At 42.2% G+C, this 25928-nt stretch overlaps 1 protein-coding gene across 1 annotated transcript in view; it reads right to left on the bottom strand.

Annotated features, from left to right (window-relative positions):
• The window catches only part of LOC116584765 (serotransferrin-like), a 56621-nt gene extending 43648 nt beyond the window's left edge, over positions 1–12973 (bottom strand). The window contains 7 exon segments of the mRNA XM_032333507.1: positions 738–919; positions 1458–1513; positions 2347–2494; positions 3174–3350; positions 4095–4203; positions 10707–10879; positions 12831–12973. Coding sequence (XP_032189398.1) covers positions 738–919; positions 1458–1513; positions 2347–2494; positions 3174–3350; positions 4095–4203; positions 10707–10879; positions 12831–12873 — 888 coding nt within the window. The 5' untranslated portion in view covers positions 12874–12973.
• Positions 12974–25928: the final 12955 nt, after the last annotated feature.

Genomic DNA, 25928 nt, shown 5'->3' with positions numbered 1-25928 from the left:
TCAGAAGTTGACACTGTGTGGTTACCACTTCAGCCCTGATAAACAGATGGGAGGGCTGGACGAGAGGAGGTTGGCTCAGGGCTGGCATTCTGATGCTCTAGGGAAATAAACCTGGTGGCTGTGTTTGTGGCTTTTTTGCAGTTAGGCGGAGAGGACATTAGGAAAGAGATCATTTCCTTCTGCAGAGGTCATGGAAGACCTTATGGGGGAGGGAGTATTTGCCCTTGGCCTAGAAGTCCTAGTTTAGATGGAAAGAAACAGAACTAAACAATAAGGAGCATCTTTATGTCACTAGGCCAAAATGTAAGGGTCTGACAGGCAATCATGCAGGACTAGGTTCTGTACGACTCTGAGTCCCCACTGGGCACTTTTATTTTTTTTTTTTTTTTTTTTTTTTTAAAGATTTTTATTTATTTATTTGACAGAGAGAGATCACAAGTAGGCAGAGAGGAAGGGAAGCAGGCTCCCTGCTGAGCAGAGAGCCAGATGCGGGACTCGATCCCAGGACCCTGAGATCATGACCCGAGCCGAAGGCAGCGGCCCAACCCACTGAGCCACCCAGGTGCCCACCCACTGGGCACTTTTAAACAAATAGATGAATGTGGCACATTTCCCACTATGTCCTTAAACAAAAAAAAAAAAAAAAGTTATTCCATAGTGACAAAAGGGAATGTAGGAAAATGCCCCAAATCCAAGCAGGGACTACTAAGCAGGAGGGAGGACAGTGAATTCAGTACCTGGGCCTGGTTGAGAAGCTCCCAGATCAAGTCTTCCTTGCCCCCCACACTTCGGGCCACAACAGCATGGGAAGGGACACGGGCCAGGTGGCAGTCCTTATATTTATCTACTGTCATCCTCTGCAAGGTGTCTGGGCAGAGCAGCCTATACTCATCCCGATCAGCTTCGTTTGGCAGGTTTTCTGGGGGAAGAAAGCCTGGATGAGCCAACTGCAGATAGGACAGAGTCATGAGCTGTGTAGTCTCTCTCCTCATCTCTTGCAATCCCAATGAATTATAGCATGTGCAAGCTGAGATACCTAGAGCAAACACTGAGGGCCAGAGCACATAAGGGAACTGACTTGCTTGAGATCCCACAGCCAGTTATAGGCAAGAAAGCGTCTGATGCCTAGTACAGGGGTAACTGCCCCATACCCCACAACATGTCTCATCTCAGCAGACCAACTTCAGGCCAAGTTCAGCCAGATGTGCCCCCAATCCCTTGCTGTGGCAACACTGACCAGGAAGAAGGGTCCCCATGTCTAGGAGTTTGAAGGATGGACAGAGCCCCAGGCGTCCAGTTGTAGACTCCATAGGTACACAACTCTGCACAAGTATAAACCCAAGCAACGATAAAGGGGGAATACAGTGTGCTTATATGTGACCACTGTCCATGAGAAGGGGTACAGGGCGGGGGCGCCCACTGCCTGGAGGGAATTTGTAGATTCTCCTGTTCCTTACCGAACACTGTTGAATGCTTGACAAAGGCCACATCCCCAGCGTCATCCATCAGACACCTGTGGGAAAAAAATACATTAAGAGGATTCCTGAATGGCAGGCCCTTCACCTCAGGCTTGAGGGTATCTCTGGTCACACCATCCAGCCTGGGACAAGGGCAGAGACCGATGGAGGCCTCTATGCGACCCATAGCTGAGGAAGCACTACAGGGCGCTGATACACCATGAAGATGAGGAGCGATGAGCTCATGGGAACTAGAAATCCCTTACCACATGCCCCACAGTTGCAAAAAAAAAGTCAATGAAGATATTTTAATAGAGAAAAGAGATTGTAAATTTCTGAAATGGAAAATAAAGACATAGAGTCTCCCGAGAGAGGAAATGTCCCTTGGCTGGCATCAAACTTTAGTATATAACCAAGGTGAAAGAGGGAGAGAAAAATCAGCCACATGAGCTGTCTGCACAGGGGCAATGAGGGAAGGCCAGAGAGAGTGCATTGAACAGGAGACCCTGCTACAATAGAAAGCAGAGAGTCAGTCACTGAAGAATGGTTCAAACACTAGGATATGCCTGTTTCCTTAGGCTCTGCCCAGTCCAGCGAAAGAACACACTGGGCAGGTTCCAGGGCTCTGGGGAGGTAGAAAAGATCTCCAGGAGAGGGGCTACCTTGTCAAATGTCACATAAAAGGTATATGCACTGGCTTGGCCTGGAGAGTCTCAGCTGGATCACTGAGTCACTGCAAGGGCATTAGTCTCAGCTGGATCACTGAGTCACTGCAAGAGGCAAGGATGCCTCTTTGTAGGCTGGGCTCTGCTACAGGCCAGGTAGGGTCTCCCAGCCCGAGGACATTGGACAGTTTGGCCATCATGGAGCAGCAGCTGGTCTCACTCACTTGAAGGCACCTGAGTATCCGAAGTATGGTTCATGGTTAGAGCAGGCACACTTGTCTGCCCCTTTCCCCGCACACAGTTGACATAGTTTGGGAAAGGCTGTCCGATCTGCACAGGGAACACAGCTGCCCGCGAAGAAACTGGACACCGCTGTTCAACATAAGACATGTAACACAGGTCATGAGCCACCCTGGGCACAAGCAATTATAGCTCCCAGTCTAGGGTTTTTAGGGAATAGAGAGTGACTAAAGGAAAATGAATACACCCTGTCTCAGCACACCCTTGCATATGTTCACTGATCAAGATCAAGATTTTCCAAAAGGGATGAATTAACATTTGTCCTCCCACCACCCTCCCCAAGAACCAGACCTGTGCCTGCCACTGACCCAGGCCTGTCTCAGGTCACTGTCAGACTGGAACAGCTCAGAGAGAGGTCTCCTCTGGGAGTCATATCTGAGAGATAGGAAACCCAGGTAGGTGCAAGCCAAGTTCATGGCCAGCAGATCAGCCACAGATAGGAATGAACCCCAGGAAAGTGATCAGTAGGGCCCAGCAAACTTGGCCCTGACTGAAGCCCTCTGTTGGGCTTGATGACCTTCCCCCCCACTTCTCAGGATAGCCTTTGGTTGGGTGTTAAGAGCTCAGAGAAGAAACTCAGCTGACACCTGCCAAGGGCTGCAAGTATGGCAGAACTGACCAGTTTAAACCTGGTGAACCTCCTCCCTCCACCCCCCAGACTCATCATACACGATCACCTGATCGTGTCTGAGTGATCCCAGTGTGGCCTGTGTAGGCCTGCCTGATAGCAGTCACCCTCTTGCCTTCTTACCCTTCTGAAGAGAGTCGCGTGGCTCAGGCAGTTTCCAATAAAGTAAGCCCATAGGGATGTTCCATCCAGCAGACCTGCCAAGGCCTGTATGGCAGGACTTCTTGCCTTCGAGCTCATTCAGGTTGAAGTTACTGCTCTTCTTCACCAAAGCCACAGCATAATACTGGGTTTTTTGATCTGCAAAAAGACAGTGTGAATGAAAAACCCTTAACCTGGGCCACGGGGAAACAATGCTCATCACTACTGGGTTCCTGAGTAAAGAAAGGGAATCCACAGGGCACATTTATGTTGGGTTGGCTCACAGAGGGCGAGAGATCAGGAAAACCTGCCTAGACTTGCAGGGGGAAGAAAGGACCACAGAGAGAACATTTGCAGTAATAGCCCAAGCAAACACAGGGGCAAGAAGGCCACATAAACATGTGGCCCAAATGCTTTTTGCCTACCATGGTCCTGCAGTGTGTCTGCCTACACATACCAACCAGGCCCACAAGGAAATTGAAGTTGTAGCACAGAGACCACATTTATTCTAAGCACTTACTGTTCCCTGACACAGGCCCAGGGAAAGCTGGTTGCTCTCAGAGGAGATGCAAGGCTGTTGGGGCTCCAAGTATGTACTGTGTAGCTCTAAACTCTAGTGGTTCAAGTCTGGTTGTGCACAGTCTGCTCTGTTTCTCCAGGGAGCACATTTCATAGCCCAGAAGGTCAGTGTCAGGAGCACCAGTCCTCAACCATCCCAAAGCCCCAGAGGCCTTGAGTTGTGCTTATGGCAGCTGATAGGGCCTCTCATTCCCCACTGGCACCCAATGGGAAATGCTCATCAATATTTAGTCTACATTAGCTGCCTGGGCAAAACACACTCAGCATCTACCAGGAAAGAACAAGAGCCACAAACTCTCCCCTGGGTCCCCAGGAAGAACTTACCCCCTCCTGACTCATAGAACTCTGCCACTACAGGCTTTAGGTTGTAGGGATTCAGGCCCGCCTCAAACACCAAGCCTGCATCCAGTGTCACAGCATCTGCTTCATTTGCCTGTAAGATAACAGACCAGACCCTGATGAAGTCCTTACTTCTGAGGAAGGGCTACCTATACCCAGGCAAGTGAGGGTGACTGGCAGGCCTTCTTGGATCTGGGGCCAGAAGAATCCTCACCTTGGCCCAACTACACATCACACCAAGGGTTTCAGTTGACTTCACCTTCGTGGTAAGAAGATTTGGCCACCATTTTCCTATTCCTCCCACATAGAGTAAGGAATGGATTATGTTTTTCTTTCCCCTGGTAAGGAGTCTGGTTCTTGGCCCAGAAACCTATGTGTGGTCTTTCACGATCAACATGAATGAGAAGAGCTTTTCCTGGCAGACCTCATGGGGGAAAGCTGCCCTCCCAACCCTAGACTGGGTACAATACACAAACACAACAGACACTGAAGGAAGTTGCAACCATTCTCTTACACATATTTATACTGCGAGCCATATCTATACTACACATTCATACTACATTGCTTTCTTCGGTAACCTCTTTATCTTAAGCCTTCTGCTGAGGTCTTCCTCAGGCGCTTTGCGAAGCCCTTCTTATGGGGGTGGGGAGCCTTAAAGACACTGTCCACTCTGATTCAGTACTCAGTACTTTTTCTTCCTGTCCTGGGACCCCATAACTACAACAGTCTTGTTCAAGGATTTGATACTTTCTTTGGGCTTTACCTCTCACTTATACTATGAACTAAGGGTAAAATGCTGATTATTATTTCTATTATGGCTCATTGTTTGTTTAATGAACTATTCAGATATGTCGAGGTCACCATTGTTCAACTCAGCTCCATTTTACAGTTGAAAAACTAAGGCACGGGAAGTTTGTTACTTCCCCAGGCTACATAGCTAGTAAGTCATGGAGCTGGGATTTAAATTCAGGTTGTCTGGATTTATTTCTTCCATTACAGTTACTTGCTGGATATTTAGTTAGTTAGTTAATCTTGGAGCAACTTTTAAGGGTTGGTATTGTTTTTGTTATAATATACATCAGATAAAATATACTGTTTAACCTTTTGTAAGTATACATTTCAGTGCCATTAGATGCATTCACATTGGTGAAGAACAGCTGTATTCCACAACTAAACACCAAATATGAAGCAATCTTTGTGTCCTCCTTGGTATCAAAAAAGTTAAGTACAACCTCTAGCCTCCCCCCACCTACCCCACACACCACAGAGTAAAAACAAATAAGCAAACAAACAACTTTTCCCAGAGCAGTGAGACTGGGGCTTTATGGCCAAGACACCAGGATGCTGATCAGGCATCACTGTGGCCTCAGGGGCAAAGGAACCAAGGAGCCAAGGCCTAACTCATGGGATCTACTAGAGCAGCAGGGATTCCAAGGGGAACCTGAACCAGCAAGGAGGAGGAGGATTAAAATCAAGTATAACCCCCACAGGTGCAGATAACGGCACACAGAAAAATATAAACCACAATGCCTGAGTGTCAAGAGGACCAAAACACTCGAGGGAGGTTGAAGTTGTCTGATGCGTTGAGAAGAGCTGCCTGTGAGGGATTTACTTTTCTATACAAATTGAAGGCTGCAATCAGAGTTAAAGCATAGAAAAGGAAATTATCAGAAATAAAAAGAAAAATTATTTGAACTGGTACATCTAGAAACAAAAATATAACTATTGAAATAAAAAAGTGATGGAGGGAGGGGGTGGCTCAGTGGGTTAAGCCTCTGCCTACAGCTCAGGTCATGGTCTCAGGGTCCTGGGATCCACATCTGGCTCTCCGCTCAGCGGGGGGTCTGCTTCTCTGCCTGCCTCTCTGCCTACTTGTGATCTCTCTCTCACTGTCAAATAAATAAAATCTAAAAAAAAAAGTGATGAATGGGCAATAAGTTGATTAGACATGTTAAAATTAAGAATTAGTGAAGTAGAAGCTCTATCTGAAAAATGTACTCTAGATCCTGCCAAAAAGAGGTATAGATGATGGAAATTATGAAAGAAGGATTAAAAGGTTAGATTAAAGAAGACCTGACATGTGTCATCTTGGAATCCTGGAATTTTTTTTTTAAAAAGAGACTGAAACAAACAAATATTTAAAAAGATAAGGGCCACAAATTTTTCAGAATTGATGAAAAACACAATTCCACAGACCCAATATACAGTAAGCAGGAGAGGTACCAAGATTTTCACAACTGCAAATTAATCATAGTGAATCTATTGAACATCACAGACCAAGAAAATGAAACCTCAAAATCAGTCAGAGATGACTGAAGCAATAACAGGATAATACCACTCTTCTCCACAACTACAATGGAAGTCAGGAGACAGTGGAATAATATTTTAAAACAGGGTAAAAATGTCAAGCTAGAATTATACATTCAGCAAAACTACCATTCGTGAGATTAAAGCATTTGTAGAGGAAACAAGCAAACAACTGAGAGAGTTTAACACCAAGATATTGGCTCTAAAGAATCCCCCCAAAATATATATATCAAGAAGGAAACATATCCCAGAAGGATGGTCTGAAAAATGAGAAGGAATGGGAAACAGACTAAATGGCAAAAATATAGTTAAATCTAAATATTCTGTCACTCTTTCTAAATTTTGGGGTGTGTGTACACACACACATAGACATAGACCCACAAGCCCCCCCCCCGCTTATATTTTTATATAGTGTCTACAAATACGTGAAGTATTTACATTGTGGGTTTTAAAAAGATAGACATAAAATATTAAATGGTAATATTTCAACAGGGAAGAGGGAAGTCTGAGCGACTGCTTCCCAGGGTCATTTTATTGTTTGAGAAGGAGGGCCAGGATTATTTTACTGTAATACATTGGTAAGATAAAAGTATGTAGTAAAAATTTAAGGAACTCAAAAGGAATATAAATAAAGTGTTTAAATTCATTGCCAGTAGGTGGGAAAGTGGAATAAAGGGAAAACAATGCAAATGAACACACACATGTGCAAACCCAATTTTTAAAAATCAGAAGAGGAAAAATCAGAAAACAAGGGAAGGCCGGACTAAAATTAAAAAGTAATATGGCAGAATTATGTCCAAATTTACCAGTAATAATAATAAAATAAATGAGATTTCATGTAAAGTAAATAAATCTGATTGTCAGACTGTATTAATAAAATCCAGCAACAAACAGCTTTCAAAAGATGCAGTTGAAGCAGGAGCAACAGAAAACTGAAAATGAAGGAAAGAAAGAAATCACAGGAGAAGACTACTAAGCAAAGAAAGTTGATGTAATATATTAATAGAAAAATAGAGTTTAGTCAAAAAGCACTGCCAGATAATTTCATAAAGATAAAATACCAAATTCACCAAGAATGGTATGGATTTTTCACTCATATGCTGGTGGTAGGAGTAGAAATTGAAATAATCACATTAACGGTCACTCCAAAACTACACTCCAAAAAAAAGGAGGAAAGAGCCTGGATGTCCATCGACACACACACACACACACACACACACACACACACACACAATGGAATAATACTCAGCCATCAGAAAGAATGAAATCTTGCCATTTGCCATGACATGGTTGGAACTAGAGGGCATTATGCTAAGCATAATATATCAATCAGAGAAAGACAAATACCATATTACATTACTCATATGTGGAATTTAAGAAACAAAACAGATGAACATAGGGGAAGGGAAGGAAAAAGTAAGAGGAAAACAGAGAGGGAGGCAAACCATAAGAGACTCTTAACTATAGGGAACAAACTAAGTGTTGCTGGAGGGGTGGTGGGTGGAGGATAGGGTAACTGGGTGATGGGCATCAAGGAGGACACTTGATGTAATGAGCACTGGGTGTTACATGCAACTGATGAGTCACTAAATTCTACCCCTGAAACTAATAATACAGTGTATGTCAATTAGATTGAATTTAAATTAAAAAAAATTTTTAAAGAAATGAAGGTAACCAACTACATAGGTAAATTTAAAAAGAAAAAAAAAAGGAAGAACCACATTGAATTGGCTTAAAAGTCTAACACTGCTGGCAGGAATGCAAGCTGTACAGCCACTCTGGAAAACAGTATGGAGTTTCCTCAAAAACCTAAAAATAGGGCTACCCTATGACCCAACAATTGTACTACTAGGTTTGTTATTTACCCATAGGATACAAACATAGTGATCCAAAGGGATACCTGCACCTCAATGTTTATAGCAGAAATGTCCACAATAGCCAAAATATGGAAAGAGCAGAGATGTCCTTCAACAGATAAATAGATAAAGAAGATGTGGTGTGTATACATACAATGGAATATTACCCAGGCATAAAAATGAAATCTTGCCATTTGCAAAGATGTGGATGGAACTAGAGGGTATTAGCTAAACAAAATAAGTCAGTCAGAGAAAGACCATTGTCACATGATTTCACTCATAAGTGGAAGTTAAGAAACAATACAGGATCGTAAAGAAAGGGAAAGAAGAATAAAATCGTACGGAATCAGAGAGGAAGACAAACCATAAGAGACTCCTAACTATAGGAAACAAACTGAGGGCTGCTGGAGGGGAGGAGAGTGGAAGATTGGGTAACTGGGTGATGGACATTAAGGAGGGCACGTGATGTGATGAGCCCTGGGTGTTATATGCAAGTGATGAATCATTGAACTCTACCTCTGAAACTAATAACACACTATATGTTAATTCATTTTTTTAAAAAAAAAATCAAACATTTGGCATTGTCTTAGAAGACAAATACATATCCCATGGTACAGCAAATCTGCTCCTACATATATATATATTGACGAGAAACTATTAATACTTGTGTCCTAGGAGATATGTTAAAAAATATTTGTCGGGGCGCCTGGGTGGCTCAGTGCATTAAGTCTCTGCCTTCGGCTCAGGTCATGATATCAGGGTCCCGGGATCAAGCCCCATGTAGGGCTCTCTGCTCAGCGGGGAGCCTGCTTCCCCCTCTCTCCCTGCCTGCCTCTCTGCCTACTAGTGATCTCTCTCTCTCTGTCAAATAAATAAATAAAATCTTAAAAAAAAATTTTTGTCAAGCCCTGATTAGAATAACCAAAGGCTGGAAAGAAACCAAATGCCTAATGACCAGGAAAGAAAAAATACATTGTGTTATACTAACATAATGGACTATTGTGGGCTCTGAAAATGAATGAACAATAGCTATATTCAACAATGTGGGTGAATCTTAGCATAATATTGAGGAGGGAAAAACAAGGAGAAGACAACATATAGTAATGCCATGTTTATGAAACTTTTTACGAATCAAAACCATATAGTCATTCACACATACTCATACATCTTAGAACTAAAATACAAGGCAAGAAAGTTGTAAGATTGAGAATGGATGGAGAAAGACATCGGTAACTGTAAGTAGGGCCAGTGGGTTACACCACACTACGTAGTTGTCATTCCCATAGAATCCAGTGCTACCACACAGCAGCCCTAGAAGTAAGCTATTGGTACTGATGAAGTTTTGAGAAACTGTGTTAGGTTCTTGGGTAGTATCATTTTATATTATCAGCAATTTAAAAATGAAAAGGGGCATGCATGGACTAGAGCTAAACAAGTGTCACAATTCAAGGGTGATCATTTAAAGCATGATCATAACAGATCCAACTAAAAAACACACACAGGCCAGTTGTTTTTACCAAATCACTGATTCCTTCAGTCGATCATCCTCCGTCTGGCTGAGTCTACCTTTCCCACCTCATTACTCCTTCCAGTCTCCTACTTGCTCTACTCCTTCACCCCGATTTCCCTACAGCAACTTCAGAAACTCCCGCTCTGCTATCTTGGGCCGTTTGCACAAACTATTCTTCACTGCCTGACGTGTTCTACCTGTGGCACCTGGCAGGTGTACCCATGCTCATCCTTGGGGTCCTAGTTTCACTGCTTCCCTGTCAAGGAGGTTGTGCCTGACACGCAGGCCAAAGTAAGTTTCTTCTGAAAGTCTCTGTCAGAGCATTGTACTCTTTCTCTTCATCGTACATCACACACTTTGAAATTTACAATTTATTTGTTTGCATATTTTTCTTCTCTCCCCACTAGAATGTTATCTTGTCAAGAATAAGGGCCAGATGTGTTTAAATTCCCCACTGCAGCCCCATTGCTCAGCACAGGGTCTGACCCCCATTCAGATGTGCAGGGACAACAATGAAGGAGTGAAGTGTTTTTGGAAAATCTGAAAAACAAAGACATCAGCAACCATCTGCCGTTGGCACTGTGTTCCTCTTCTCCATGAGCGTCATTCATCTAGTCCCCGTGATGTACCACGAACTTCCAAAACAATGTCATATGGTAATTTTGATAGTAAACATTCTTGCTTTTTTCCCTGAATTCAGAGAACTTGGTGCCTCAAAATAGTCAGCTTTTCATAATGTGTTGGATTTTGTTTTTAAGACTCTTTAAAGGTATCTACTCCAATTTCCCTTTCTGAAGTGCCTTTATTAGCACTGGGGGTTGACTGTCCCACACACCAGCCTCCCACCTGAGTAGAGTTGTTCCAAAATGTCAGAAGAGAAGGTTTGGATTTTATTCCACTCTCTTTTAGGCAACAGTGGCTTACCCAAATGGCCTTGATGCACTCAAGGTAGGAGGTTTTCTTCACACAGCTGACAAAAGGACCATTTTCAAGGACAGTTTTCATATTTTCCATGAAACTGGAACACTTACTGGCCTCGTGATTTGAGACCGTGCACCATCTCACAGTTTTCTCAGGGGAGACAGCCAGACACAGCCCTAGGAGAGAGAGGTCAGAGGTTGTGTTAGTGGGAGAGACAGAGCACCCCCTGAAGGCTCTTGAAGTCTCCATCTCTCCCAACCTGTCCTCCTCCCATTCCTCCTATTAACACCCCAGCGCACAGATTCCATTGCCTTCTGAGGCTGGGGACAAGAGAATGGAACCCTAATGGTCCCCTAGTCACCTGCTTACCACCCTATGCTAGCCAGAGGGATGCTGGCTTGACTATCAGCTCTTAACTGGAGACCACAATAATCTGCTTTTCTCTGTTTTCCCTGCCTCCTTATCTCACCATCATGAGACTGCCCTGGGACATAAGCCTCATCAGTGTGACAGAGCATTTTCAGCCACTTGAAGGCATTGGCTCGATATGACAACTTGGGGAAGCTAGCAAGGTAGGAATTACCATCTCTTAAAGATGACGGAACTGGCCTTAGAGAGTGATGCTTTACCTAAGGTCATCCAGCCTGTTAGTGGCCAAGACTGGCCTAGAAACCAGGTCTCCAGCCTTTGGTCTCTGCCCAGGGAAGAAAAGAAGATGACATTCTGAGTTATTTTCCATCTGCTTGGCCAGTAGGTAGGGGTAAATGACTGATGAAATAATGAATTTGCCTTTGAATCTCATCTATCATCCTCTGTTCCAGGAATAAGTAGAACTCCACATATTCAGTGGCTCTTTCTGTTTCCAGTGACCCCTCCCTCAATTTTCATCAGTCTTTTGGGCTGCCATTAGGAGAAACTAAAGCCAGCCGTGTCTGCAGCTATTAAAATCATGTGGTTGCACTGCTCCCAAAGACCTCTTTTTCATCTCCACGTTCTGTGGAGAAGAGCACAGGGCTGACTCAGGGAAGCTGATGAATATCCACAAAGCGCAAAGCAGGAAGTGGGGAGGGCAACACTTCTCCAGGTTGCATAAGGAGGAGCCACTGTGAAATTACTGTCCCAGCCACCCTTTATCCCACCTCTGCCCATGAGAAGTCATGGGAGGCATCAGGATTCAGTGGCAGACACCCCTACCCCCACCCCCCCCACCCCAAACTGCCCTTCCTGAGGTCTCATGGGCAGGAGTTTGTCCTGAGTCCTGCAGTTACCTTGCACAGCCCTGTGAGGTGCTTTGAGGGTGGGAGGGGACCCCAGGGCCAAAGGCAAGTAATGCAGGGCCAACTCCCAAGGGTAAACTTTTCCAGGAGAGACAAATAACGAAACACAAAGCTCCAAAGGTATAACGAATGCACCAGGAGAGGCAGAAGTTAAAGAACAGAGGACGCCAAACAATCTCAGGAGGTGATGCGTGTAGCAGAGGGCTTCCAGTTACAGACCCCGCAGCACGGATGTGTGCATAGACTCCACTCCACTGGTGCTTGGACCCATGGCCTCATTCACCCTCACCCAACCCTCCCCGGCCCAGCCTTCTCACTAGTGCGGACACAAGAAGCCTGGATTCAAATATGCTTTGAATTCCTCAGTGGCCCTGCTTCTTAGCAGGACATCTTCAGTGCCAAGGGCACCCACGGGCCATCAGACCACCAAGGGTGGGGGCGCAGTCAGATTCAGGAGGCCCTGAATGCCATTTTTAGCAGTTCAGACACAACTCAGGAGACCTCATAGAAGGGATCTAATAAACCATGATGGAGGTGCTCTTATTGCATTCGAATACTAAGGGATTTACTGGACAACAAGGAGGAGAGCAAGGAGAGGAAGCAAGGAAGCATGGAGGGCACGAAAAGGGGCAGAAGCACTAGCAGGACAAGCAGCTGAGCGCAGGCACAGAGCTGAACCTAAGGCAGTTCTCAACCAGGTGCAGGGATGCGGCCGGGAAGAGCAAAGGAAGTTCTCTAGGCTTTCCAGCCCAAGCATGGATGGAATCCCAGAGCCTGTGTGGCTGAGTGGAGTGTGCAAAAAAGCTACCGAGCTGGCGACTCTGGGAGCCTTCCCGGAGCCGGCACTCACCCAGGACCGCGCAGGCCAGCAGGGTGCGGACAGCAAGCCTCATCTTCCTGGGTCTGTGTCTAGGAGCAGGGAGCACAGACCTGTGGGCTTCTGCGCCGCCTCCCCGCGTCCAGTGCCCCTTTATGTCCGGCCCAGCGGGCCAAGCAGAATCTTTGACCTCCTGTGTTTGCGCAGCCCGCTTGCCCAATCACCCCTCATCCCTCCCCCTTCATTCCTTCCCCTGGCTGATCACCTCATTTCCTGAGCTCCGGAGAGACCCACGGATGGAATCCAGCACAAAAATGCTGATTGTAAGGGAATTAAGGAAAAATGAACCCTTTGTTAATGTGCGCTCTCTCTGTGCCAGGAGCAGGGCCACAGCGGGGCTTGGGGGGGGGGGGGGCGTGTTGGGGAGGGTGGTTCTGCTCCCAAATCTCAGGATGCTACTAGAGCTGGTCCTGCACCAGTCTTACACATTCATTCCATGGATAAAAGAGGGAAGGAACTACCCTAGATCCAGACTAGAGATGCGGAATGACAAGCAAAGACCTTCCTTAGAGAGGATGTCAGAGAAGATAAAGCTGGCGTCGAGTCCACACCCTTCACTTCTTCCCAGCTGTCCCCAGAAACACTGCTCCTGGGCTCTCAAAGGCCCTCCTAACTGAGGCATTGCTCTCCCCTGATATGCCCCACTGATCTAAAACTTCTGGACTGAAAACCTTCCTTCCCTCCACGCAGCCTGACAGACACCTCGGCCTAGGGACAGAGTCACAGGGGAGACAAACCTCTCTCCCACAGATGCTACCCAGGAACATGACAAAGTCTAGAGACTCAGAACAAATCGACACACCAGCCCAAAGCAACAGGCCCAGAGGAGGATGTAGCCTGGTCTCAATGCCTGGGTCATCCCTGGCTCCCTCCAGCTAAGTGGTTTCCAATTGGCTTTGATTGCCCATCCTTATCAGGAAACATAGTGAGCTTATACATTCTGTGTGTGTATTTTTTAAACTAATATATTGTGTACATTTCAACCATATGAGGAATAGAAATTTATGAAGCAATAAAGCAAAGATAAAACATTCTTTTTTTAATGTTCCTTTGTTTATTCTGCCTTGTATACATTGAATAATATCTCAAGGCAAAATAATACACTTAGGGAAAGGGCAAGGGTCCTGATAGTAGACAAAAGTCAATACTCCAGAAAGTCCTCAAGATAATTTTAGGTTTCTCGAAAAGTTACTTACCCAGTCTGATCAGGTGATTGTGGTTTGGGGCTCTAGCTACACTAATTAATCTATACCAGGCCTAGAAGATGTCAGTATCATCATTTTATTTTTGTTCACTTGTGTTTGTGTTATCAGAATCATCTTCTAATTCTAGTTTCTTTGCAGAAATCTTTTTAAGGCACTTGTGCATTTTATGAGGTTTGGTGAGTTAAACCACATCACATCATCTGTACATCCAATTTCCTGGGCACACAAACACCACAAAAGAGGGAACGACAAAAGGCAAAAGCAAAGGACAGGTCAGAGAGTCACAACCATCCAGCACCCTCTTTCCCACCCCTGCCCTTTTGGGGTGTTTCTCATCTTCCCTCAGGACACTTCAGAGGCTCTACAAGACCTGTGTCTGTCTGGCCTACAGACCAATGGGAGACAGTGCCAATCCTCACACAAAATAGTAATGTATGTCCACTTGTTAATCTTTTGTATTAAGAATAAATACAACTGGAAGTTAGGCTATATTCTCCCACACCTCAGTAGATTGTCTCACATATGAGGGGTTACCCACACCCCACTTTAGAAAGTATTGCTACAGCGGGGACTTTCTGTTTACAGTAGGGATGGAAGACAAGCCTAACCAGGCTGCCTCACCACGAGGAAGAGAAGCTGCTGCTTGCCCTCCCTCTGGCCCTGCCCCTCATGGACACTCCTGCGTAAGCCATGGAAAACCCAGAATCATGGCAGGAAGGACATATTCCTACTTCCCCCTGCAGAAGGTGTATTAGGGGGTGACCTCCCTTCCTGTGGGAGACCTTAAGGTACAGGGATAAAGACAGGAGGAGAAAATGAGAAGTCCTGGCTGGGAGAAGCCTCCTGTGGAGCTGATGCCTCCTGAGGCTGTGCACAGAGCTTGCAGTGTCTGCTTAGAAGCAGGAAGGAGAGTTGCCCAATGTTGAATAAGCCACAAACTCAGGGAAGCTCCGTGGAGGGCATGGAAGACAGAGAGACCTTGATTCTCGCCCCTGGGCCCCTAGTGCTCTTACTCTTATACCAGAGGGGTAGTGAGCCTTTCCTGAGGCAGTTCCTCCAGGGTCAGACCCACAGCCAAGCTTGAGCCCCTTACAGGGAGCACCTTCTGGTCAGTGTGAGAGACTCCCTATTAAAGATGAGGTGAGGAAACTGAGGCTGTGAGGGGTTAATACCTTGTCCAAAATCAACTAGTGAGTCAGATGCATAATCAAGCAGTCTGGTTCCAGAGTGCATGTACCCATCCACCAGCGACAATGACTCTCCCAGGAAACAGGGACATACAGAGACCAAGGGACTCATCGAGGCTCACACTGAAAGGGACAGACAGGGTCCTCTCAGCCCTGCCATTTCTTCACAGACACACCACCCCACATTTCAGTTTGCAGAGGGGCTTGTCCTTCTGGAAGTAGCCTGAGTGCCCCAACTGCAGAACCTCAGTTATGCACCAATTTATTATGCTCAGATGGAACAAAAGTATCACATTTTCTGTCCTTCCATGTTCCAAGCACTGTTCTGGGGCAAGACCTTTGTGATCTTGACCAATTACCTGGAGAGATGACGTCAGTTCCTCATTTTTCAGATGTGGACTCTATACTAAAATGACAGCTCCTCCTTCACAGAGCTCTAGGACCTGAACTCAAATCTCCTAAGTCCCAGCCTTCTCTAACCACAGCTTACTTCTGGATCTTCATCTTCTCTTGCTTTATCCAAAAATAGAAGGGAGCAGTGAAGGGAAGAAGGGAAGGAAGGCGATAAGAGGGGCTGGGGAGAATGAAGAGAGCTTCCAGTTATAAACCAAGCCAAGTCATGACCCATACCTTCCACCATAAACCGAATAGAACTCTTAAATTTCAGTGGGATTGGGTCTCTTGTAGAAAGAGCTGAACTTGTGTGTACGTGCAGGGGGTGAGGGGTGGGTTGCTGACCTAAAGGGATGGGCAGGAATGCATTGGCTCTCTGAACCAATATTTGTTGTTTCCAAATGTTGCCTCATTTACAAAGAAGCAGAGCAAACAAAGAACTTCTGTCTGGTTGAACCAGTCCCTCTCCGCCTTCCCCCTCATTGCTTTCTGCCTAACACCAAGGCTTCTCCTCTGAAAGACCTGAGTCTGGATCTTTGGTAAGGTAGTGATCAGTAGCCCGAGAACTGATGCTCGTAGACCCACTATCCCAAAGACCACTGCTCAGGGAGAGTGCAATGAGAGAGGTGAGAACCAAGGACACTGTCCTTCTAGAAAAATGCCACACACCACCAGCTCTCTCTGTCTCAGTCCTATCCCTCACAAGTCCCTGGACAAGGGAAGATTCTCAGGCTCCCATTCTTTTCCCAGAGGAGTCCACAAAAATATCCTTTTCACAAATAGTCCAGGGCTAGACAGCTTCACTAATGAATTCTACCAAACATTTAAAAAGAATTATAACAATCTTATACAAACTTTCCCAGGTAATAGAAAAAAAAAAGGAGCACTCCCTGACTAATTTTTGAGGCTGGTAAGTATAGTTTGAAAGCAAAAACCATCAAGGACATGATATAAAAATATAAAATATAAATACGAAATATAAAAAGAAAGTAACTTTTATGAACATGGATGTAAAAATTCCAAGCAAAATGTTAGCAATATCTAAAAAGGATACTAAATCATTAGCAAGTTGGATTTATTCCAGGAATGCAAATTATCTTTTGAAAAATCGATCATTATAATTGGTCACATTAACAGAATAAAGGAGGAAAATTACATAACCATACCAGTCAGTACAGGAATAGCATTTGCTAAAATTCAGCAACCATTCTTTTTAAAACCTCTTGGCAGATTCATCCTAGGAAACATGTTTAATCCAATTGTGTGTGTGTGTGTAATATATATAAATACTTTAAAGAAATGTTCTCTTTATATATATGAAATCTTCATACTCAGTGGTAGAATGGTGAATGAAAGCTTCCCCTTTGAGATCAAGAAAAAGTTCTACTCTTATCATTTCTATTCAACATTTTACTTGTGGATCTTGCCAATCCAGTCATGTACGAAAAAATATAATATGTAAAAGAATTGAAGAGAAAAAAATAAAACTCATTTTCTTCTCAGGTTTGCATTAGAAGGAACATGAAAGTGACTTGTCTCATTATCAATTCTGTTAACTTTGCTTGGTTAAGGTGGTGTCTGACAGATTTCTACACTGTAAATTTATTTTCCTCTTAATTAATGAGTAGTTTGTGGGAAGATATGTTGACACTATTTAATATTTTATTCCTCCTCAGACAGGCACTGCTTAGTTTCAACATTCATTGAAGTCTCTTGCCTTGATCAGTTATTACTATATTGGTTGCCAAATAGCGATTTTTCTGTTTATATCATTCTTTGTGCTTTTATCAATTGACATTCTAAAGTAAACAAGTGCTTCCTGTTTTCCAGTTATTTATTTATTTCCTTTTATTTGTTTTTATCAGCATGGACTCAGGGTTCCCATCTTTCTCAGTGGGTTATAATCCTTTACTCTCATTTTTTTTTTCAATTTTTTATTGTGGTAAAATACATATTACATAAAATTTATCATATTAACCATTTTTAAGTGTGCAGTTCATTCATGTTGTTGTGTGACTGTGACTATCCATTTCCAGAACTTCTGTTATCTTGAAAAATTGGAACTCTATATCTAGTAAACAAAAATTCCTCATTTCTCTCTACCCCTAGCCCCTGGTAACTACCCTATTATTTTCTGGCTCTATGATTTTTTTTTTAAAGATTATTTATTTATTTCACAGACAGAGATCACAAGTCAGACAGAGATCACAAGTAGGCAGAGAGAAGGGGAAGCAGGCTCCCTGCTGAGCAGAGAGCCCGATATGGGGCTTGATCCCAGGACTCTGGAATCATGACCCGAGCCGAAGGCAGAGGCTTTAACCCACTGAGCCACCCAGGTGCCCCTGGCTCTATGATTTTAACCACTCCAAGTGCCTCATTTAAGTGGAATCATACAACATTTGTCTTTTGTGATTAGTTTATTTACTGTAATGTCCACTATTCATACATGTTGTAACATATGTCAATAATTTCCTTCTTTTTTAAGGCTGAATAATGTTCCATTCTATGTATTTACCATATTTACTTATTTATTCATCTATCAGTGAACACTTGGGTTGCTTCCACATTTTAGCTGTTGCAAATAATATGTCTATAAACATGGGTGTGTAAATATCACTTCAAGACCTTGCTTTCAGTTCTTTTGAGTATATAGTCAGAAGTGGAATTTCTGGATCATGTAGTAATTATTCTTTTTAAGTTTTTATTTAAACTTCAATTAGTTAATGTACAGTGTAATATTAGTTTCAGGTGTACAATACAGGGATTCAACCTTTCCATGCAACATCTGGTGCTCATCACAAGTGCACTCTTTAATCCCCATCACCTATTTCACCCATCCTTCTACCCACCTCCATTCTCGTAACCCTCAGTTTGTTCTCTGTAGTTAAGAGTCTGTTTCTTGGTTTGCCTCTCTCTCTCCCCCCGACCTTTGCTCATTTGTTTTATTTCTTAAATTCCACATATAAGTGAGATCACACAGTATTTGTGTTTTTCTGACTGACTTATTTCACTAAGCATTATACCCTCAGCTTCAACCATGCTGTTGCAAATGACAAGATTTCATTCTTTTTAATGGTTGAGTAATATTCCATTGTATATATACACCACACCTTCCTTATCTATTGATCAGTCAATGGACACTTGGGCTGTTTCCATACTTTGGCTATTGTAGATAATGCTGCTATAAACATCAGAGTGTTGTACCCCTTTGAATTACCAGTATTTTTGTATTCTTTGGGTCAATACCACTAGTGCAATTGAAGAATCATAGGGTAGTTTTATTTTTACATTTTTGAGGAGCCTCCATACTGTTTTCCACAGCGGTTGCAGCAGTTTACACTCCTTCCAACAGTGCAAGGAGGTTCCCCTTTCTCCACATCCTCACCAACACCTGTTGTTTTTTGTTTTTTATTTTAGCCATTCTGACAGGTGTGAGAGCATATCTCATTGCAGTTTTTTTTTTTTCTTTAAGAAAGATTTTTTTTAAAAGATTTTATTTATGTATTTGACAGACAGAGATCACACATAGGCAGAGGCAGGCAGAGAGAGAGGAGAAAGCAGGCTCCCCGCTGAGCAGAGAGCCTGATGCAGGGCTCGATCCCAGGACCCTGGGATCATGACCTGGGCCAAAGGCAGAGGCTTTAACCCACTGAGCCACCCAGGCACCCCTCATTGCAGTTTTGATTCGTATTTCACTGGTGATGAGTGATGTCGAGCATCTTTTCATGTATCTGTCGGCCATCTGGGTTGACTTCTTTGGAGAGATGCCTATTCATGTCTTCTGCCCATTTTTAAAGTAGATTATTTGTTTTTCGGGTGTTGAGTTTTATAAGTTCTTTATGTATTTTAGATGCTAACTCTTTATCAGATATGTCATTTGCAAATATCTTCTTCCATTCTGCAAGTTGCCTTTTAGTTTTGTTGATTGTTTCCTTCTCTGTGCAGAAGTTTTTATTTTAATGTAGCCCCCATAGGTTATTTTTGCTTGTTTCCCTTGCCTCAGAAGACATATCTAGAAAGAAGTTGCTATGGCTGATGCCAAAGTAGTTACTACCTGTGTTCTCTTCTACAATTTTTATGGTTTCAAGTCTCACATTTAGGTCTTTAATCCATTTGGAATTTATTTTTGTGTATGGTGTAAGAAAGTGCTCCAGTTTCATTCTTTTGCAAGTTGCTGTCCAGTTTCCCAACATCATTGAAGATATGATAATTCTACGTTTAATTTTTTGAGGAATCTCCCTAGTGCTTTCTATAGTAGCTATACCATTTTACACTCCCACAAATGGTACACAAGATTCTAATTTCTCCACACCCTTGCCAACTTTTATTACTTTCCAGGTTGTTGTTGTTGTTTTTTTTAAACAGTAGCCTTCCCAGTGGGTATGAGATAGTATCTCATTATAGATTTGATTTACATTTCCCTAGTGATTAGTGATATTGAGCATCTTTTCATATGCCTATTGACCATTTGTATAATTTCTTTTCAGGAAAGTCTATTCAAGTCCTTTGCCCACTTCTGAATTGGTTATTTGTTCTTCTGTAGTTGTTATTCTTCTGTTGTTCCAGGTTGTTGTTGTTCTTCTTCTGTAGGAGTTCTCTATATATTTTGGATATTAACCCCTTATCAGTTACCTGATATGCAAATATGTTTTCGCATTCCGTGGTTTGCCTTTCAATCTGCTCATAGTGTCCTTTGTTGCACAAAAGTTTTAATTCTCATTAAGTTCAATTTGTCTATTTTTGCTTTTGTTGCCTGTGTCTTGATGTCATATCAAAGAAATCATTGCCGAATCCAATATCATAAAGCTTCTGCCCTATGTTTTCTTCTAAGGTTTTTTTTCTACTTTTAGGCCTTAAGTTTAGGTCTTTAAATAGTTTTTAGTTAATTTTTGTATATGATATTGAGTGAGAATCCAACTTCGTTCTCTTATGTCTTCGTACCTGGTTTTCCCAGTCTAGTTTATTGAAAACACTATCTTTTTTTAATGTCCTTAGCCCCCTTGTGGAAAATAATTTAACCATATATGCAAGTGTTTATTTCTGGGCTCTCTATTCTATTCCATTGGTGTATGCATCTGTCTTCATGCCAGTACCATACTCTTGGTATCTGTAACATATGGTAAGTCTTGAAATCAGGAAGTCTGAGTACTCCACCTTTGTTCTGTCAATAGATTTTAACTATTCAGGATCATTTGAGATTCCATCTGAATTTTAAGATTTTTTCTATTTATGGAAAAAAAAAGTTGGGATTTTAGTAACATTTAATCTGTAAAATGTTTGGGGTAGTGTTGGGCCCCAAGAGGCTAAGATGGCGCCGGGTGGCCTTCTCTTCCGGATCGGGAACCCACATGGCCGACCACAAAGGCGCCAAAGTGGCGGTTTCGGTTTCCCATCAGTTTCGTTTCCCGTGAGTCTCCACCCCCTGCAGGGCGTGTCTCTCCCAACTCCCGCCGACTCGGCACATCCCCATTGGCCCCCACTTTGCTGACCTCACTTCCCTTCCCTCACCCCATATAAGCCGCTGCCCTGCTCAATAAAGCGAGATCCTGCTTCGACAGACCTCCCGAGCCCGGTGTCTTCTGTGGGTGCGTTCCGAGTTCGCGACACTCGCCATCCCGCTCAGCCCCAAGGAGAGGCCTCCGGCTGGCCCGGGCGCCTCATCCCCTCGGCGGGGAGCCCAACAGGGTAGTATTTATATCACAACAATATTAAGTCTTCTATTCCATAAAGAAAGAATGCCTTGTTCCTAATTGCAGGGGAAAAGCTTTCAGTCTCTCACCATTGAATATGATTTCTGCTTTGGGTTTTTCATATATGGCTTTTACTGTATTGAGGTAGTTCTCTTTCACTCCTAGTTTGTTGAATGATTTTTTTGTCATGAAAGAAAAAATGTTGGATTTCATCAAATGCTTTTTCTGTGTCAATTTAGATGATCATGTGGGGGTTTTCTGCCATTGTGTTAATGTGTATTACAGTAATTGGTTTTCATATGTAGAACCATCTTTGCATTCCAGAAATAAATCCCACTTGGTCATGGTGTATAATATGCTGCTGAATTCAGTTTGCTAGTATTTTGTTGAGGATTTATTAATCAATATTCACAGGGATATTGATCTCTAGTTTTCTTTTCCTACAGCATCCTTGTCTGGCTTTATATCATAGAATAAGTATGATATCATATAATAAGCCTCAGAATAAGTTAGAAAGTGTTCTTTCCTTTTAAATTTTTTGGAAAAGTTTAAGAAGGATTGGTGTTGGTTCTTTAAACATATTGTAGAATTCACCAGTCAAGACATCAGATCCAGGGTTTTTTGATGGTGGGAGATTTTTAAATACTGACTCAATCTCCTTACTAAATAAATATCTATTCCAGTGTTCTATTTCTTCATGATATAGTATTTTTAAAAAATATTTTATTTATTTATTTGACAGAGAGAGAGAGATCACAAGCAGGCAGAGAGGCAGGCAGAGAGAGGGGGGAAGCAGGCTCTCTGCTGAGCAAAGAGCCCAATGCAGGGCTTGATCTCAGGACCCTGAGATCATGACTTGAGCTGAGCCAAAGGCAGAGGCTTAACCCTCGAGCCACCCAGGCACCCCATTCATGAAATATTTTTTTTTTTTTTTTTACAAAAAGATTTTATGTATTTATTTGAGGGAGTGAGAGAGAGAGAGAGCATAAGAGAGGAGATGTTCAGAGGGAGAAGCAGACTCCCCATGGAGTTGGGAACCTGATGTGGGACTCAATCCCGGGACTCCAGGATAATGACCTGAGTCGAAGGCAGTCGCTCAACCAACTGAGCCACCCAGACACCCCATGATATAGTCTTGATAGGTTTTGTGTTTCTTGGAATTTGTCCATCTCATCTAGATTATCCAATTTGTTGACATGCTATTACTCATAATAATCTCATAATCATTTTTATTTCTTAAAATCAGTAATGTTCCTTCTTTCATTTCTGATTTTAGTAATTTGAGACTTCTTTCTGTTTTACTCAGTCAGCCAAGCTAAAGGTTTGCAATTTCGTGGATCTCTTCAAAGAACAACTTTAGGGTTCATTGATTTTCTCTAGTTTTTCTGTTCTATTCTTTATTTCTTTCATTTCTACCATAGTCTTTGGTATTTCCTTCCTTTTACCAACTGAGGTTAGTTTGCTGTTCTTTTTTCTAGTTCTTTAAGTTGTGAAACTAGGCTGTTGATTTGAGATCTTTTCATCTTTTTAAATGTGTTTATAGCTATAAATTTCCCCCTTAGGACCCCTTTTGCTGTGTCCCACATTGTGTTATGTTTTCATTTTGTTCATACCTAAGTATTTTCCAATTTCACTTGCGATTTTTTCTTTGATCCATTGATTGTTCAACAATGTATTGTTTAACTTCCACAGATTTTGAATTTTCCAGTTTTCTTTTTGCTATTTGTTTGTGACTTCATCCTATTGTGGTCGCAGAAGAATCCTGGTATTATATCTATCTTTTAAAATCTTTGAGACCTAGTGTATGGCTTAACATATGGTCTGCCCTGGAAAATATCCTATGCACAGTTGAGAAAAAATTGTATTCTGTTGTTATTGGGTAGAGTGTTCTGTACATGCCCCTTTGGTTTAATGAGTTGTTCAAGTCCTCTATTTCCACACTTATTTTCTGCTTTGTTGTTCTGTCCCTTATTGAGAGTGTGGTATTGACATCTCCAACTATTATTATAGAACTATTTCTGGAGCACCTGGGAGGCTGACTCTGGACTTCAGCTCAGGCCATGATCTTGAGGTCTTGGGATTGAACCCTGCATCAGACTGCATGCTCCGTAGGGAGCCTGCTTAAGGAGTCTCTCTCCCTCTCTCTCTGCCCCTCCCCTCACTCTCTTTCTTGCAAATAAATAAACAAATCTTTTTAAAAATAAAAATTAGGGGCGCCCGGGTGACTCAGTGCATTAAGTGTCTGCCTTTGGCTCAGGTCATGATCCAGAGTCCTGGGATCGAACCCCACATCAGGATCCCTGATCAGTGGGGAGGGAGCCTGCTTCCACCTCTCCCTCTATCTCTTCCTGCTGTTCATGCTCTCTCTCTCAGACAAATAAATAACATCTTTAAAAAATAAAATAAAATTAGGGACGCCTGGGTGGCTCAGTTGGTTAAGCAGCTGCCTTCGGCTTGGGTCATGATCCCAGCGTCCTGGGATCGAGTCCCACATCGGGCTCCTTGCTCAGCAGGGAGCCTGCTTCTCCCTCTGCCTCTGCTGCCACTCTGTCTGCCTGTGCTTGCTCTCTCCCCCCCGATAAATAAATAAAATCTTTAAAAAAAAATTAAATTAAATTAAATAAAAAATAAAAATTAAATAAAATTTTTAAAAAGAACTATTTCCCCCCTTCAATCCCATCAATTTTTACTTCATATATTTTGATAGTCTGCTATTAGGTGTATAAATGTTTATAAATGTTATATATTCTTTCAGTATTGAAATTTTTATTAATGTAAAATGTCCTTATTTGCCTCTTATAAACTTTTTTGATTTAAAATCTACTTTATCTAATATTACAGTCAATGCTGCTCCCTTTTGGAATATCTTTTCCATCCTTTAATTTTCAATCTTTTTGTGTCTTTGTATCAAAATAAGTCTCTTGTCCAGTGTATAGTTGAATAGTGTGTTTTTATCATTCTGCTAAGTTGTTTTTTGATTGAAGAGTAATTCATTTGCATTTAAAGTAATTACTGTGATAAGAAAGGACTTACTTCTGACATCATATTATTTGTTTTCTATATGCTGTATAGCTTTTTTATTCCTCTTTTCCTGCATCACTATCTTCATTTGTGTGTGGATGGGTTTGTTTTTTTTGTTTGTTTGTTTTTTGTTTGTTTTTTTTGTAGTGAAACATTTCAATTCCCTTCTCATTTTCTTTTGGATTTATCCTTTTGGCTATGTATAAATATAGCTATTTTCCTTATAGTTACCATGGAGATTACATTTAACATCCTAAAGTTATGATTCTTGTTTGAATTTATATAATCTCAAGTTCAATAACATACAAACACTGCTTTTTTACAGCTTTATTATCCACCCCTTTCAGTTGTTGATATCATAAAATTACATCTTGATACATCATGTGTCTAAAAACAAATGGGATCACCGGGGTGGCTCAGTCTGATAAGCAGCTGGCTCTTGATTTCAGCTCAGGTCAAGATCTCAGGGTCCTCAGATTAAGCCTGCGTTAGGCTCTGTGCTCAGCAGGCAGTCTGCTTAAAGATTCTCTGTCCCTCGGACCCTCTCCCCACTTGTGCGCGTGCACTCTGTTTCTCTAAAATAAGTAAATGGATCTTTAAAATAAATAAAATAAAATAAAAATTAATGAATAATTGGTTTTTAATGCATTAGTTTCATATGTATATATAGAAAACAAAATGTAAAGTTACAAATCATTCTTACAATACTAACTTTTATAATAATCCATTTATTGTCTTTTACTGTGATCTTTATTTCTGCATAAGATTTCATGTTATCAGGTGCCTGGGTGGCTCAGTCAGTTAAGCAGAAGCCTTCAGCTCAGGTCATGATCCCAGCATCCTGGGATTGAGTCCTGCATGGGGCTTCTGTCTCAGTGGAGAGTTTGCTTCTCCCTGTACCCCTCCCTCGTTCTCATGATCTCTCTCTCTCTCAAGTAAATAAAATCTTTAAACACACACACACACAAACACATTTCACGTTATCATCTAGTGTCCTTTGATCTCAACTAACTTTCTTGTACATCTAGTAGTAACAAACTTCCCTAGCTGCTGTTTTTCTGGGAATGTCTTAATTTCTCCCTCATTTTTGAAGAACAGTTTTGCTTTGGATGCAGGGTTCTTGGTTGACAGTTTCTTTTTTTCTTTTAGCATTTAAATATATCAGTCCACTGCTTTCTGGCCTACAAAGTTTTTGAAGATGAATTATTAATTCATCAATAATCTATCAATTATTCAATAAGATTAATTAATATTAATCTTATTAAAGATCCTTGTATGTGATAAGTCATTTACCTCTTTCTGCGTTCAATATTCTCTTCTTATCTTTGGCTTTTAATAGTTTGGTTATTATATGTCTTGGTAGGGGGTCCCTATGTGGTGTTCATTGAGCTTCTTGGATATTTGTATTTATGTACTTCATCAAATTTGGGACACTTTTGATAATTACTTATTCAAATACTTTTTCTACTCCTTTTTCCTTTCCTTCTGTGGCTCCCACAATGCATATATTGTTCTGTGTTTGATGTCCTACAGGTCCCTTGGGCTCTGTTCATTTTTCTTCCATTTTTATTCTTT

Source organism: Mustela erminea, chromosome 1 (assembly GCF_009829155.1).
Source record: "Mustela erminea isolate mMusErm1 chromosome 1, mMusErm1.Pri, whole genome shotgun sequence".
In the NCBI taxonomy this organism is placed as follows: Eukaryota; Metazoa; Chordata; class Mammalia; order Carnivora; family Mustelidae; genus Mustela; species Mustela erminea.
The sequence above is the reverse complement of the archived record's forward strand: the minus strand, read 5'-3'. Positions and strand labels throughout refer to the sequence as shown.